Source organism: Mytilus trossulus, chromosome 11 (assembly GCF_036588685.1).
Source record: "Mytilus trossulus isolate FHL-02 chromosome 11, PNRI_Mtr1.1.1.hap1, whole genome shotgun sequence".
NCBI classification, from domain to species: domain Eukaryota; kingdom Metazoa; phylum Mollusca; class Bivalvia; order Mytilida; family Mytilidae; genus Mytilus; species Mytilus trossulus.
In genome coordinates this window covers 37358300-37372475 of record NC_086383.1, presented here as the reverse complement: position 1 = coordinate 37372475, position 14176 = coordinate 37358300, and the positions used below count along the sequence as shown (strand labels likewise).

At 31.9% G+C, this 14176-nt stretch overlaps 1 protein-coding gene across 1 annotated transcript in view; it reads left to right on the top strand.

Annotated features, from left to right (window-relative positions):
* Positions 1-12281, top strand: part of LOC134690016 (deleted in malignant brain tumors 1 protein-like) — a 28406-nt gene extending 16125 nt beyond the window's left edge. Inside the window, exons 10-14 of the mRNA XM_063549985.1 lie at positions 3509-3647; positions 7537-7724; positions 8826-8964; positions 9644-9831; positions 11631-12281. Coding sequence (XP_063406055.1) covers positions 3509-3647; positions 7537-7724; positions 8826-8964; positions 9644-9831; positions 11631-12208 — 1232 coding nt within the window. The 3' untranslated portion in view covers positions 12209-12281. The remainder of the gene's footprint in view (positions 1-3508; positions 3648-7536; positions 7725-8825; positions 8965-9643; positions 9832-11630) is intronic.
* Positions 12282-14176: the final 1895 nt, after the last annotated feature.

Here is a 14176-nt window from a genome sequence, read left to right as displayed (position 1 = left end):
TCTAGATTAACACTTGTAGAACAAAAATAGCATGTCTTAAATTAATATAGTGGTTAGTGACCAGAAATTTTATTACACGTGTTCGTCAGATAACTTTTCGATCCATTTATATTCCGGAGGTCATGTTTTGACATATGTGTATAAGTTCGAGATAGATAATGAATTTTGAAAGCTTTTGTTTACCTCAGGATCGTAATTTTTGTTCGACTAAAACCGAGATTTCGACTCATCCAATTTCGACTCACCAGGAGTCGAATTACATTCATTGATATTGAACAAAATTTAGGACCACTTGAACAGCGGTATACTACTGTTGCCTTTATATAGAAATGTGTACAATTATACTTCACCCTCTTTTTTGTACATATCACAAATTAAGAATAACAATAATCACAGACAGTCCAGAAAAGCAAGATATTTTGTATTGTCAAATCGACAGAGTGGCTGTACCACCATAAGTGGTTATAACTGTATAACAGCTTAAATGAAGTGCCCAAGTGTCCATTAGATTACACGTCAGTATAACATTTTTGTATTCAGTGAGCTACTAAATAACGGGGAAAATCCAATTCAGTATGTAGTCTTAAACTTTTAAATATCATATAAGATCCCTAATGTTCAGACATTGCTGTTTTTAAAAGTAATGATCAAACGCAAACGACAAATTTTCCAATATTTAAAAGAGGGTGAGGCGTTCGATCATTGAATTTATACTTACAAGCGGAGCGATGCAAAAACTAATTTGGACAGTTATACGCTAAAATAATATTTTTGAAAACATGAGATTTTAACAATTATCTAGCGATCGAAAAGGTGGGAGTACGCTTTATACTACTGTGTTCTCGGATGCAAATTTAGGTATACATGGGCAAAAACCTCGCCCCATAATTTGGTATAGGTAACGACGAAAAAGTACTTTTGAAAAAATAATTCAATGGTATGAATGTATAATAATTAAATTGTGCAAGTAACATTTAACTTTTTTAAAACAAAACTGTCATACAATAGACATTGATATCTGTCAATTACTTTCATACTTGCAATTCAAATTAATAATCATGTGATATTTTCACATATTCTCTTTTGTAGTACATGTACAAAATGTAATTCCTAAGTTAACCCTTCCGGAGCATCTGAGATTACCCCTAGTTTTTGGTAGGGTTCGTGTTGTTTATTCTTTAGTTTTCTATGTTGTGTCATGTGTACTATTGTTTTTCTGTTTGTCTTTTCATTTTTAGCCATGGCGTTGTCAGTTTGTTTTAGATTTTCGAGTTTGACTGTCCCTTTGGTATCTTTCGTCCCTCTTTTTTCAATTGTCTACCGAAGTAAACGATTAACATTACTACGATACTATTGAGGACTGTCTCGGTATCAGTAGTAATTCATTGTAACGTAACACAATGTCAATTATACTTTTAGACTTCACCTGATCATCAGCATCCTATTTCTTTAGCAGAACTAAGTATGCCAATTCTTAACTTATACAATGATATGGTATAAACATCATCGTATCTGAATAAGACATGTAGTCGTAGAAATGTCTTTGGGTATTGATATTGATAGAATTAAAACACAGATCGAATGCATACATATTTCAAAAAAGATGGCGATGGTTGTGTTTACCATGTTTAGGACTTTTGACATGATTGAAGCTATAGTATATTCAGTATAACTGTTAAATGCAGATAAAAGTCTGTCTTATATGCTTTGAACGACAAAATTATTTCATTTACTTAAATTACTCTTACTTATGGATTTTTACATACTATGAATGATAAAATTATTCATTAAAATACTTTAAACTTCTGTTAAGTCTGTTTTTTATTTTATACATTTGACGTGATACTGTACGTATGTATCCCATCATACTTTGAACCACACCTTATTTATTTATTTTTATTACATTTACTGTTGAGTCTGTTGTTTGTTATATCAACTTGACTATGCATGTATATATACCTTCATACTTTGAACGACAAATTTATTTTTATGTCTACCTGTGCGAATTTCAAACGCGCAATTTTACACCAGCAATGAAAACCTTCTATTCTTTCCGGGTAGACTTTATATAGATAAATTAAGTGGTATAAGAAAAGCAAAATGAGTATATTAAATTTGATGTATGCCTTTTTGTGATTCTTCGTTACATTTGTTGTTTTTATAGTGATGCAAGTATGTTTGTTTTGTTCAAACTTTTAACGACAAAATTATTTTTATGTCTACCTGTACGAATTTCAAACGCGCATTTTTACACCAGCAATGAAAACCTTCTTTCCTTTACGGGTAGACTTTATATACATAAATTAAGTGGTACAAGAAAAGCAAAATGAGTATGTTAAATTTGATGTATGCCTTTTTGTGATTCTTCGTTACATTTGTTGTTTTTATAGTGATGCAAGTATGTTTGTTTTGTTCATACTTTTAACGACAAAAATATTTTTATGTCTACCTGTACGAATTTCAAACGCGCATTTTTACACCAGCAATGAACACCTTCTTTCCTTGACGGGTAGACTTTATATACATAAATTAAGTGGTACAAGAAAAGCAAAATGAGTATGTTAATTTTGATGTATGCCTTTTTGTGATTCTTCGTTACATTTGTTGTTTTTATAGTGATATTAAGATGATAACACAATAATGACTGCTGTACCCCTATTTTAGACATTTTTACTCTTTGAGTATGTTTGTTTTGTTCATACATCGTTGACAATGTAATGGAATTTGATGCGACTGTCATACAAGTGAGAGGTTTAGCTTGCTATAAAACTAGGTTCAATCCACCATTTTCTACATTAGAAAATGCCTGTACCAAGTCAGGAATATGACAGTTGTTATCCATTCGTTTGATGTGTTTGGACTTTTGATTTTGCCTTTTGATTTTTGATTTTCCTTTTGAATTTTCCTCGGAGTTCGGTATTTTTGTGTTTTTACTTTTTACTGGTGTATTCTTTCGAACCAACTGACAATTCTATAAGCAATTTTAACATATAAACATCTTTGTGAAATTTAAAGGCGAGTCAAAAACTGCTTTATTAGTAGTTATTACAGGGTTTTACTTAGATTTAAGTGATAAGCAATTCAATCGGAAACAAAACATTGCGTTTTAACTCTTTTTGTTAACTTTTACTCGAATTTTAGGAAACACGTGCTATTTATCAAATCACACGTAAAGTATTTTGAAATGCGTTTGATTAAAGACAGTTCAACTTTATGCTATAAGTATAGAATGATGACGTCATTGAATGTATAACATAAAAATAAGAATATACAATTTAGCTGAAATCTTTAAAAAAAAAAATATGCCCTTATTCGTCCTTGATCTTGAATAGTTGGAAATTGAACAATACTAAAATGTTTTACGAGCGAACAAAACGCATATAACAGCTTAAATACATAGTTTAGTTGTGTGTTAGGTGGGTTCAAATATCGTCAACAAAACACACAAATGTTGAAACAACTCTCACACATATTAAAAATCATTATGATAGAAATTTCTTCTCTGTAGATGAATTGCGTATTGCTGATGGTTACGCTTTGAATCAAGGACGACTTGAAATTAACTATAGAGGTGAATGGGGAACAGTATGTTACAAGAACTTTGGGGATGTGGATGCTGAAGTAGCATGTAGACAGCTTGGATATTGGTTTGTATCTTTTAAGGTAGTTTCCGATATTAAGGGAGATAACGACGTGTAACCGATGTTAAACTGGTTCCATGTTATAGTCTTAGAACATATCGCCTATATATATACCCGTTCCGTTGTCGTCTGTTCTCCAACTTACAACTTGTGAATTGGAAAAATGCTGCTTCTAATCACAGACAGTGCTAGAAGCGTTTCGTTGAAAAAAGGGAAGGTCGGTGGTCAGATCTGTTTCACCACCTAGCGCAGAATCTGTTCGTTAATATGTATTACTGTCCCTTTGCGGATAGTGTCTTCGAACGGATATTCGACCTTGGACCATAAGTAGAAGGCCGTGGATCTTTTTGTCCATACCATGTCGTAGTACTAGTAGCTGCAGTGCATGTAACCTGAAAATAGTGATTGTGGAACAGCGTAGAAACGGGGAAAAGAAATCGAGCTGGTTGAATTGTTATCAAATCAATAGCTGCACATGGTAAGCTATTTTAATTTGTCTATTCATATTGTCAATACTCATTTCACTGGGTGGAGAAGATTTATGGTTTCGTGTCTTGTATAAATTACTTGCCCAACACCTCTTGTTTTTCTTTCTTCTGTTCCCTTCTAATATGGTCTACGGTTTATATTGTTTAAGGGTAAAACGCATTCTGGCCTTATATCACACTATTATATTACACGCTTAATGAGTGCCTTTGTTAGTCCGTTTTTTTATTTTTTTGTTTATGCATGATTATATTTATTTTGCACTGTTATATTAAATTTCACACCTTTTCATTACAAATACATTAAACTTTCAGGTAAATGAAGCATCAGATGATCTCCACAAAAATGTACGCTGAAAGTTTTTGGAAAGTATGAATAATAACTGTAGAGGCAAAGAAATAACCAGAAAAACCAGAGGAATTGAAATAAAAGGAAAAGAAAGAGGCCCCACGTAGTTCAAATGATAAAGATGGAACAACATAGTTAATAGAAATTGACGTCAACGGTTGATTTAGTGCTTGTAACATTTCGCAAATCCCTTCTCAAATTTCTAATACATATATATAGATCAGTGTTAAGATTTTGATTTTCGAACAAGACGTCCTTCAAAAATTAGGTACACCACTCAGGTAGCAGTTGTCAAACCTATTAGAGTGATGTTATATATAAAGCTGTGACAGTTTAAATGAATCTAGCAAAATAACTGGTATTTTTATTCGTAATGCCACTAATAGCAATATGATATATCAAATTGGTAGCAACCTGTGGTAATCAATATGGAAGGATTGATAATTTTGACTTAGAATACAGTGAACTTTAATGATGCGATGACTATCACTCAGTATTTAACTGAATCGGTGGAGTAACAATATACATATTCTGAAATATCCCAGTCTGTATGTTTGCTTAATTATTGAGGAAAGTTAAAAAAAAAATTGAAAAAGTTATAATTTCATCATGTTTTTGTTATGTTACTCAGACAACTAAAATTATCATTTTGTTTCATAGAACTTAAATTATTAATAAAGGACAAGGTCACAAAGTCGTGACAATTTTTTGTTATCATTTACTTGCGTGACTGGTAAGGTCTATTTTAATTGTTAGTTGTAAGAAAAAAATATATGGGGATTTCTGCTAACTGCTGAATAATTTATTTTGCTCATTTCAGACAACAGTAATGCTAATATATATCGCATTATCTAAATATATGTTTACATTTACATAACAGCCATGATTTGTAGCTATGCAATCATTGTAATTCATCTCTTTTTGTCTGTAGTAATTCTTTCATACCAGAAAATAAGCAAAACACATTTTGTGTTCCATCTTCTTGTCCTGGTGCCACGGTAACTGTTGTTCGTAGTAACTAAAATTGCTTACATTTGATTGTCTTGTGAAACAGTATTATTCTGTGGAATTTTAACAAAGGATATGACAACATGTGTCACACTTTGTAAACACAATTCTATCAGATATACAAAAAACAGCTGTTCTCACTGTGTCGTTAGAGTTCGAAAAAACGTTTCAGGTCAACAAATAGTCTGGTGACCCATATTATTTTTTTTAAATTTCATCGTTTTGACCATCTTATGTCAAATTAAAAACAAAATCAAGACACCGCATTTAAGAAATTTAAGAAGAAAAAAATGTGTGTCTGTGTGCAGCAGTGTTGTGTTGAGGAAATTGGAGCCGAAATGTAATAAATATAAACAAAACTGCCTTTACTCGTGTTTTATTTACCATTTTAATGTTAATTTTGTAAAAAATGAAGAACAAACCTTTCAAAATACATGCAATGGCTTGAAAAACGTCAGGTATGTACTTATGCAAACACGTGTAATTCTCATCGGATTTTGTCAAATCTGTTGACGTCTTACTATCATATGTATGTGTAATGATAAAGAAATATAATTTCATTTATTAGATTTGATTTTGTTCAACGTAATCTGAACGATATTTTACGTTTGAAGTTAGAATCAAAACAAACCGCACATGGCTATATAATATAGTTAATTACTACCTCAGTTTGCTATTAACATGAAGTATAGATAGCTATGTGCATTGTTATAACATGTAATTTCAGTATTTAGTTTCAAATATAATTTTAAATCAATTCTTATATTATCTTATTTTTGAGATATAGTTTAAGTCATTTAAATATAACGTATTTTTTGTGCTGTTTTAAAATTTTAAATGTGACGTGATTTTTGTGCAGTTTCACCATTTCGTATTTGAGGCCTTGACTCAGTCGGGTATGTCTATATTTTTGTTGGTTTATGCAATGTCTCTGTGTTTTGTTTCTGTAATAAGTTATACTTCAGTTTTATCATGTATATATTTTTTTTAATTCACTTGATAAATGTTGATAGAATTTATTGTTTGCAATAGCGTAAATTGTTCTAAAGATGTTCTTATCCAAGGCAAAAAACCCTTGCCGTATTTGGCACATTTTTTTTTGGATTTTTTTATCATCAGTGCTGTACAACTGTGTTCTTGTTTTGACTTTCGAACTTTTATATATGGGCGTCACTGGTAAGTCTTGTGTGGAATAGGCGCGTTTCTGGCGTATAGTATTTTAAACCTAATGCCTTTTGTTAGCTTTTATTTGTGTGTTGCTTTGTCTAATATGTTCTCCACTTTATTTGTATTGTAGTCCTGTAATTTTAATGTTATATTTAACATTGCCATTAAAGTGCGAGGTGTGGCATGCCACAAAACTAGGTTCAAAACACCATTTTTTTTCTTTAAAAATGTCCTCTACAAAGTCAACAATATGGCCATTGTTATATTATAATTCGTGTCTGTGTGTGTTAAATTTTTACGTTGTGTATCCGTTGTGTCGTTTGTTTTCTCTTATATTTGAGTGTGAATTCACATTACTATAGGAAGTGTCACGGTACTCTTCTATCCCAAATTCATGTATTTGGGTTTGATGTTATACTTACTATTCTCATCGGATTTTTTCTAAAGCTTAGTCCGTTTCTGTGTGTGTTACATTTTAATGTTGTGTCGTTGTTCTCCTCTTATATTTAATTTGTTTCCCTCAGTTTTAGTATGCTACCCTGATTTTGTTTTGTTCATGGATTTAAGAGTTTTGAACAGCGGAATACTACTGCTGCCTTTATGTACCAATTTAAGTGACTGTTACCATGGTTTTTTTTTACAGTATATGAAAAAACATGCAATCGTTGAAAAAAAAAATTGCTATATCTGCAAGAATCCATCTTACGTAATATCCAACAATGGAACGAATCGTTCAAAATTTTTAATTTGAAATTAAGTACGATTGGACCGTTTAGTTTATACATGTAATACCGTATTCGATGATTATCGATACATTTTTGATTTGATTTCCATAAAAAGTACATGATTATATGTTTCTCTGTATGAAACCTTATTTTATTTACAGTTCAGGAATCATGCAGCCATATGATCTTATTAGAGATGGTCGCAATGCTATTTGGTTAACTGCAGTAGAGTGCTCTGGTTCAGAAAGTAAATTACTGAACTGTAAATACAATACAGATACGTTACAATGTAGTCACTATCATGATGTTGGCGTTCATTGTTTTCTCAGCTGTTCAGCAAATGATCAAGGTGAATATTTGGTTAAAACCAAAGCTGAAAGCAATGCTATCACACAATTGACATGGCTGTGATAAACTTTTTGTCCTTAATTTGAAGTGATACGCCACTGGATGTTGGATAAAAACCTTTATATCCCTTTCATACGAGCAAATATTGAAAATTTGCAATGTAGTTGTCGAGACTTTTGTCTTATTTGCATGAACCGACTTTAAGATTGTTGATTACGGTGCAATTTTTTTGAAATAGACATTAAAAAAGTGCGAAAACAATATGCTTACAACCGTCTTATTTTTGTGGCGATTTTTGGGGGAAAACAACCTCAGCTGTTGTTAGCAAGAACTTTTGGTACTCAATGCTCTTCAACTTCGTACTTTATTAGGAAGTTCTAACTTTTTTTTAATTTGAGTGTCTTTGATGAGTCTGTGTAGACGAAACCAGCCTCTGGCGTATATACGAAATTTCAATCCTGGTTTTTATGCTGAATTTATTTATTTCGTACCGGTTTAGTGAAATGATTTGTTTTTAATCTACATATATGAAATATGGACGGAATACATCTACATCTATGCAAGTTTGTACGTCATTACGTATACCAACAAGTTCCGGTTGAATTTAACATTACAATTGAAACGTTTGATTTTATTTAAATGATCATTCCCGCTGCAATTGTTTGTACTTTTCGGGAATTTTAAAATCCAGCTATTGTCATTTGTTGATGTTATTCATCATTATCTCTTGTTTTTCTAACATATATTAAACCGGTTTTTTTTCTGTTTGAATTGTTTAACACTAGTTATGTTTAGAGCCCTTGTTGGCCTGCTGTTCGTTGTGAGTCAAGACATCATGTTGAAGACATGAGAGATTACATTTCTCAGTTTGGATTGGGAGTTGTTTCATTGGTTCGCATTTCACATTTTTGTATATTCAAGTAACAATTTATTGTAATCTTCGTTGTCATTAGCATTTAATAATATGAGAAACCAATTCATTATCAAAGATATTTATCAACAATAGGTCGAACGAAAACATTTAAGTCTTTTAAAAGTACATAAATTTGAACACCTCTCACGGCGAGTGTTTCTGAATTTTATTTATTCCTTTCCTCTACAGATAGTTTACGTATTACTGATGGTTTTGCCGAAAATCAAGGACGACTAGAAGTTCGTTATAAAGGTGAATGGGGAACAGTTTGCGATAGATACTTTGATAATGTTGATGCAGATGTAGCCTGTAAACAGCTTGGATATTGGTGTGTATTACGTCTGAATCAGATTCCTTATCCAAAATTTAACTATATCCAAACATTCCAGTAAACAATATTATGTTAAAGATGATAACAAATAGTTTAATTTTACTGTTAATGAGATAATTATGTCAAATATGATACTAACTGATATGATGCCTTAATTATTTACACATCGTATGCGTATTTTAAGAAAGGTTCATTCCAGTTGAGTTTAACCTAATGTCATTTTAGCAGTTCTGGGTAAGCGTTGATCTCCATTCTTATCATAGTTTTATAACCGGTTTAAATAAGTGACGTTGTGATTGCATAAATGTGGTCAGTAGAACTCATATTCGTATCATGACGACATGTGCACTTCATATTTTAATGTCATTGCTTTTCATCATGTCTGTTGATGAATAACTTGACAAGGATGTGTCATTGCGATACATCATTATGCATACAGTTCACTATTGACCCAAATGATCATTAGAATTAATTGCAGAACAGAGTGCGTTTTCACAAAAAAAAATCAATCCGATTAATGAATCAATATTTTGTATACAGACTAATGATGTGTTTATAAGCTGCTGTTAGGAAGTTGATTTCTCTAACACTGAATGTGAAAAGTATTTGACTTGATTATACTCCCTCAACTTGTATTTAAAAATGTCTGAGCCTTATACCTCTTTTATTTTTATAGTTCAGGAATCATGCAGCCAGCTGATCTTATTAGGGATGGACAGGGTACTATTTGGTTAACTGAAGTCAAATGCTCAGGTTCAGAAATTACATTACTGAAGTGTATCTACACTACAGATACATTAAGCTGTAGTCATCATCATGATGTTGGAATCCACTGTTTTCTCAACTGTTCAAAAGAAGATGAAGGTATGTTACTGTCAAAACATATACGGGATATGTATCTTCCAGTTGATTCACTATTCCTTGGGTTTTTTTGCCAAATTTTATTTCCTTTAAATAGAGGAAATACTCACAAAGCTATAAAATGAAAAAGTCTAATTTTTATAGTTGTAATAATACTTTCAAAAATGTAATTGATTCAATCAAGAACTGGCTGAGATTATGGAGTATTTGTTTTACCTATATGTTCCAATTGTTTTAACCTCAACAAGTTACATTGTATGTCCTTTGTTTCCTGAATATGATTACTTGGAGCAGATGTGTACTTACATCAGAAACCCGGTGGATATCACTTGTAAAGCATGATTCATTCCCTTTTTGTGAGCATCTGTGATCACCTTTTTTATGGCGATGTTCATGTCGGTCAGTCTTAAGCTTTCTGTACAGTGTACAATTAAACTTCAAAACAAACTATTTATATCTTTTGATAAATATAGTAAAGATTTTAAAGAATTTATAAACAGTTAAAAAATCTGTTATAAAAAGGATTTTAAAGTTAGTGATCTTCCAGTGTCAAATTAAATTAAACATATAAAGTAACTATACATTCTGCCAGTGCGTTATTGTGCTACTGTTATATTTGTAATTTTGGCTTTTAAATTTAAACTTTTAATTTGTGTATTTAGATTTTATAAGTCATGTTGAAATAGTTAATTGTTTTATAATGATTATGCTACAAATACAATGCAGTTTGCTGAGTCTCAATCGTTGAAACTCGAGCATCTGTCGATTAATGCTGACGTAACAATGATGTGTCAATATCATAAAAATGTATGCGAATGTCAGGAGATTAGCTTGCTTACTATAAGAATTAAACCACTTTTTTTTTATACATTATGTAAAGTCATGTACGAAGTCAGGTACTTGATATTTCATAAAAAGCTTTTGCTTAAACTATACGGAACTTTCCATATCGAAAATTCCTTTGTCGTCGATTTTTTGCTATGTTCTATTCTTTCGTGTTGGCAATTTGTTTTATCAATATGGAAAAAATAGACTGTCTCGTAGATCAAGGTCGATATTTTTGTTTAAATTATGACATTTTAATTTACACACTCTTAACATCAAGACTGCTAATGTTGGAAGGGGGTGTTATACTTAATATTCTAACATGACGTCCTTCAAACGCTATGAGTATACACCCGTGGTAAAATATGAATATATTGCTAGGGCTGTTCCTATTGTACCCCCACGTCATATGTATATTTTAATGAATGAGCTACCCGACGTCATAGAACAACGACGTCAGCATATAAGCATTTTACGGGAAAATACACGCTTTTGAAACCGAAAATTATCAAAACAAGAAAACGTAAACAAACGATGCTAAAATGTGATATTAGGCATTGTTTTTTGTTTTTTTAAACATATAAGACATTTGAATAAATTATCATTAAATTCACCCAAAACTATCTAGTAAATACATTATTGTAAACAGTTTAAGCATGTCACTTATTCAGTTTGTTCCATTCTTTTACGCAAATTGAATGGTGCGTTTATTTATGGGAACGGCAAATATCAGCCTCCACCTAGAGCGCTTTGATCCAAAAGAATTGGCGTATTTGTTCTATTAGAATCGAAATAATTCATTGGGGCTTGAATATATTTATATTTTACCACGGGTTGTCCCTTTATGCAGATAGTTTACCCCTCGCTTCCGCTTAGGGTAAAATATTTGTCATAAAGGGCCAACCCGTGGTAAAATAACGATATTTTCAAGCCCCCATGAATTATTTCTTAATCAAACTTAAATTTCTTATCAACAGGTGTCACACCGAATGAAGATGTCACACAACCAACAATTAGTGTTGTTGTCGTTGTTATTATATTTGGTGTTGTTGTTGTTCTAATTGGTGCTGTTGCTACCTTGCTGGTTTGCTGGTTTCGACGACGTAGCTCTCAACTTAGAACTGCAAGATCCACTACAGAACCTGGACATCGATCAACTCCAGGACCTGAAAGGTCCTTTGACGAACCGAACAATCGATCTCATCCAAGAAATAGAAGATCTCTTGGAGAAGCTGACAATCGTGATACAATAGTTTCTCGCTCCAGTAATGATCATTATGACAGAATTAATAACATGGAACTTAGTTTGTCTTGCTCAAATTTAGATTATCTGGAACCAAGTCAAGGAGAATCTACTTCTAATACAGAGCAACAACATGATTACTGCGAGCTGATAAACACAAGCGGAAATCCGAACGTGATTGAATCAAGTGTGACAATTAATGCTTCCCCGGCTATGCCTACAACAAGTTTGACAACGAGGGTTAATTCGGACATGCCTGATCCAAGGGCGAAACGACATTCTCATTCGGATATGCCTGAATCAGCTGCGTAACTAATTTATTGTATCCGGATATGCCTGAATTTTCAGAACACGATCTATCTATCCGGATAGTGCAGATTCCTTTATGTGACAAAAAATCATTTAATTAAGTACCGTTATATGTTTATGATCACAACAGGTTTCGAGCATTTTGATATTCAGTCTCATATGGCACCACCGATAAACATTGGCATGGTGGAAACATACAAATAATATTAATTATAAATGTTATCTGTTTTTGACAACCAATTTCAATTGTTAGTTTCGAATTACTTACTTTTTTTTCAAAAGTTGCTATTCATTTTTTTTTATGTGTAATAAATGATGTTTAGTAGGTTGGTTATTCTGTTATGCCTTCTTTTTATAATGATCTGTTAAGCATTGATTTTAATTGTCGTCACATATTCAAATATCAAGAAATAATTCAAACATATTATTATAGACGTTACCATTTGTTTACAAACATATTGTACACATTTTACGAGTATTACGTTTAAACACATTTATTTAAACCTTAAAAATATATATCGGAAGATATGTATGAGTGCCAATAAGACATCTCTCCATTCATTAAACAGTTTACAAAAGCAAACAATTATAGGTATTTTTACGGTTTTCAACACAGAGGCTTGCATGTCATATCTTGTTTGGAGTTTTAATGTCTGGTTTTTTTTAAATGGTTTTTGGTATTAGTACAAGAGTTTCCAAATTATCTACATACGTGTAATAAATTAAGAGCAAAAATACCATCCATCACTATGGTAATGAGCAGTAAATAACAAAAGTATAATAGAAATGAAACTTCTGGTTCAGGTCAATATGTTAGTCGTACTCATGATTATGAATCTTAAATTTAATACTCGAATACTTGATCATGATACTCGAGTCCTCGCGAGTAATGGGATGAATCTTAATCGTTTATTGAAAAGATAGATTTTAAGTCGGATGTAGTGTCTTTGGTTTTAACCTTTCATAAATTTATTAACGAAAGATAACGCACTCACACCACATCTTCCTATATCTAATAACATAATTTGCTTCTCTGATTGTATGTGTCAATTAAACAATGAATTACCGACCAACGTGTCTACAGCTCACCTTACTTAATAGCAATTAGTCTTTGTGTACGTGTTCATGAACCACATTCCAAAAAAAAAGAATGTTTGCATATTAATTCCGACAAAGAAGACAATATATGTAGTATTTGTTCCTGAGGAGTTTTGTTTTCTTATATTACGACTTGTCCATTAATAAGTGTTGCTCTGTCTTTCTTTTTGAGGGTGTTTTATTACGCACTATATTTCGTCTGATGTTCTTTTTTTTGTCTTGACGGGGTCATTTTTTTCCATTTTTGATTTGTATGTCTCATATTATCGCCTATCTTTAAATTGTAAATCAAACAATTATCTCATATTATCGCCTATCTTTAAATTGTAAATCAAACAATTATGGTGAAGTTTCAAATAAAGAGTAATTAAACTAATTTAAAGTACATCTCATACTGTACGAATCACGTTTAAATAGAAGTTCGGATTAACAAACAAAGATACGTTTCATTATTAACCCCTGAGAGTGTTAATCCGTGTAAAAAAAACGTTAACAGAGTCTCAAGTCAGTTGCTAAGGGTTCACCACTGGTAATTTTGATGTTTTTCGTGTTTAAATATTGATCTGGTCAACAATTTCAGACGAAAGACTGTTTAATTTTGTATTTTTGATACAAATAGTTCACCTGAAAATATCCCTTTGGAAGGAACGAACGTTGCTGGTATTACAATTATATATAGTAGTCGAATGGTAGACGTATCTACGAGGTAAATGGAACTAAAGTGAGTGGAAATGTGAGGTGAAATATCTGTATTCAAGTACTATAAATGTGCTCGAGTACTCGACGTTTCGAACGATCACCTGAGTACTTGAGTACTCGTTGCTTTCCCTTATTTTTCACAATAACATGATGCAAACCATTATGTCTCTACTT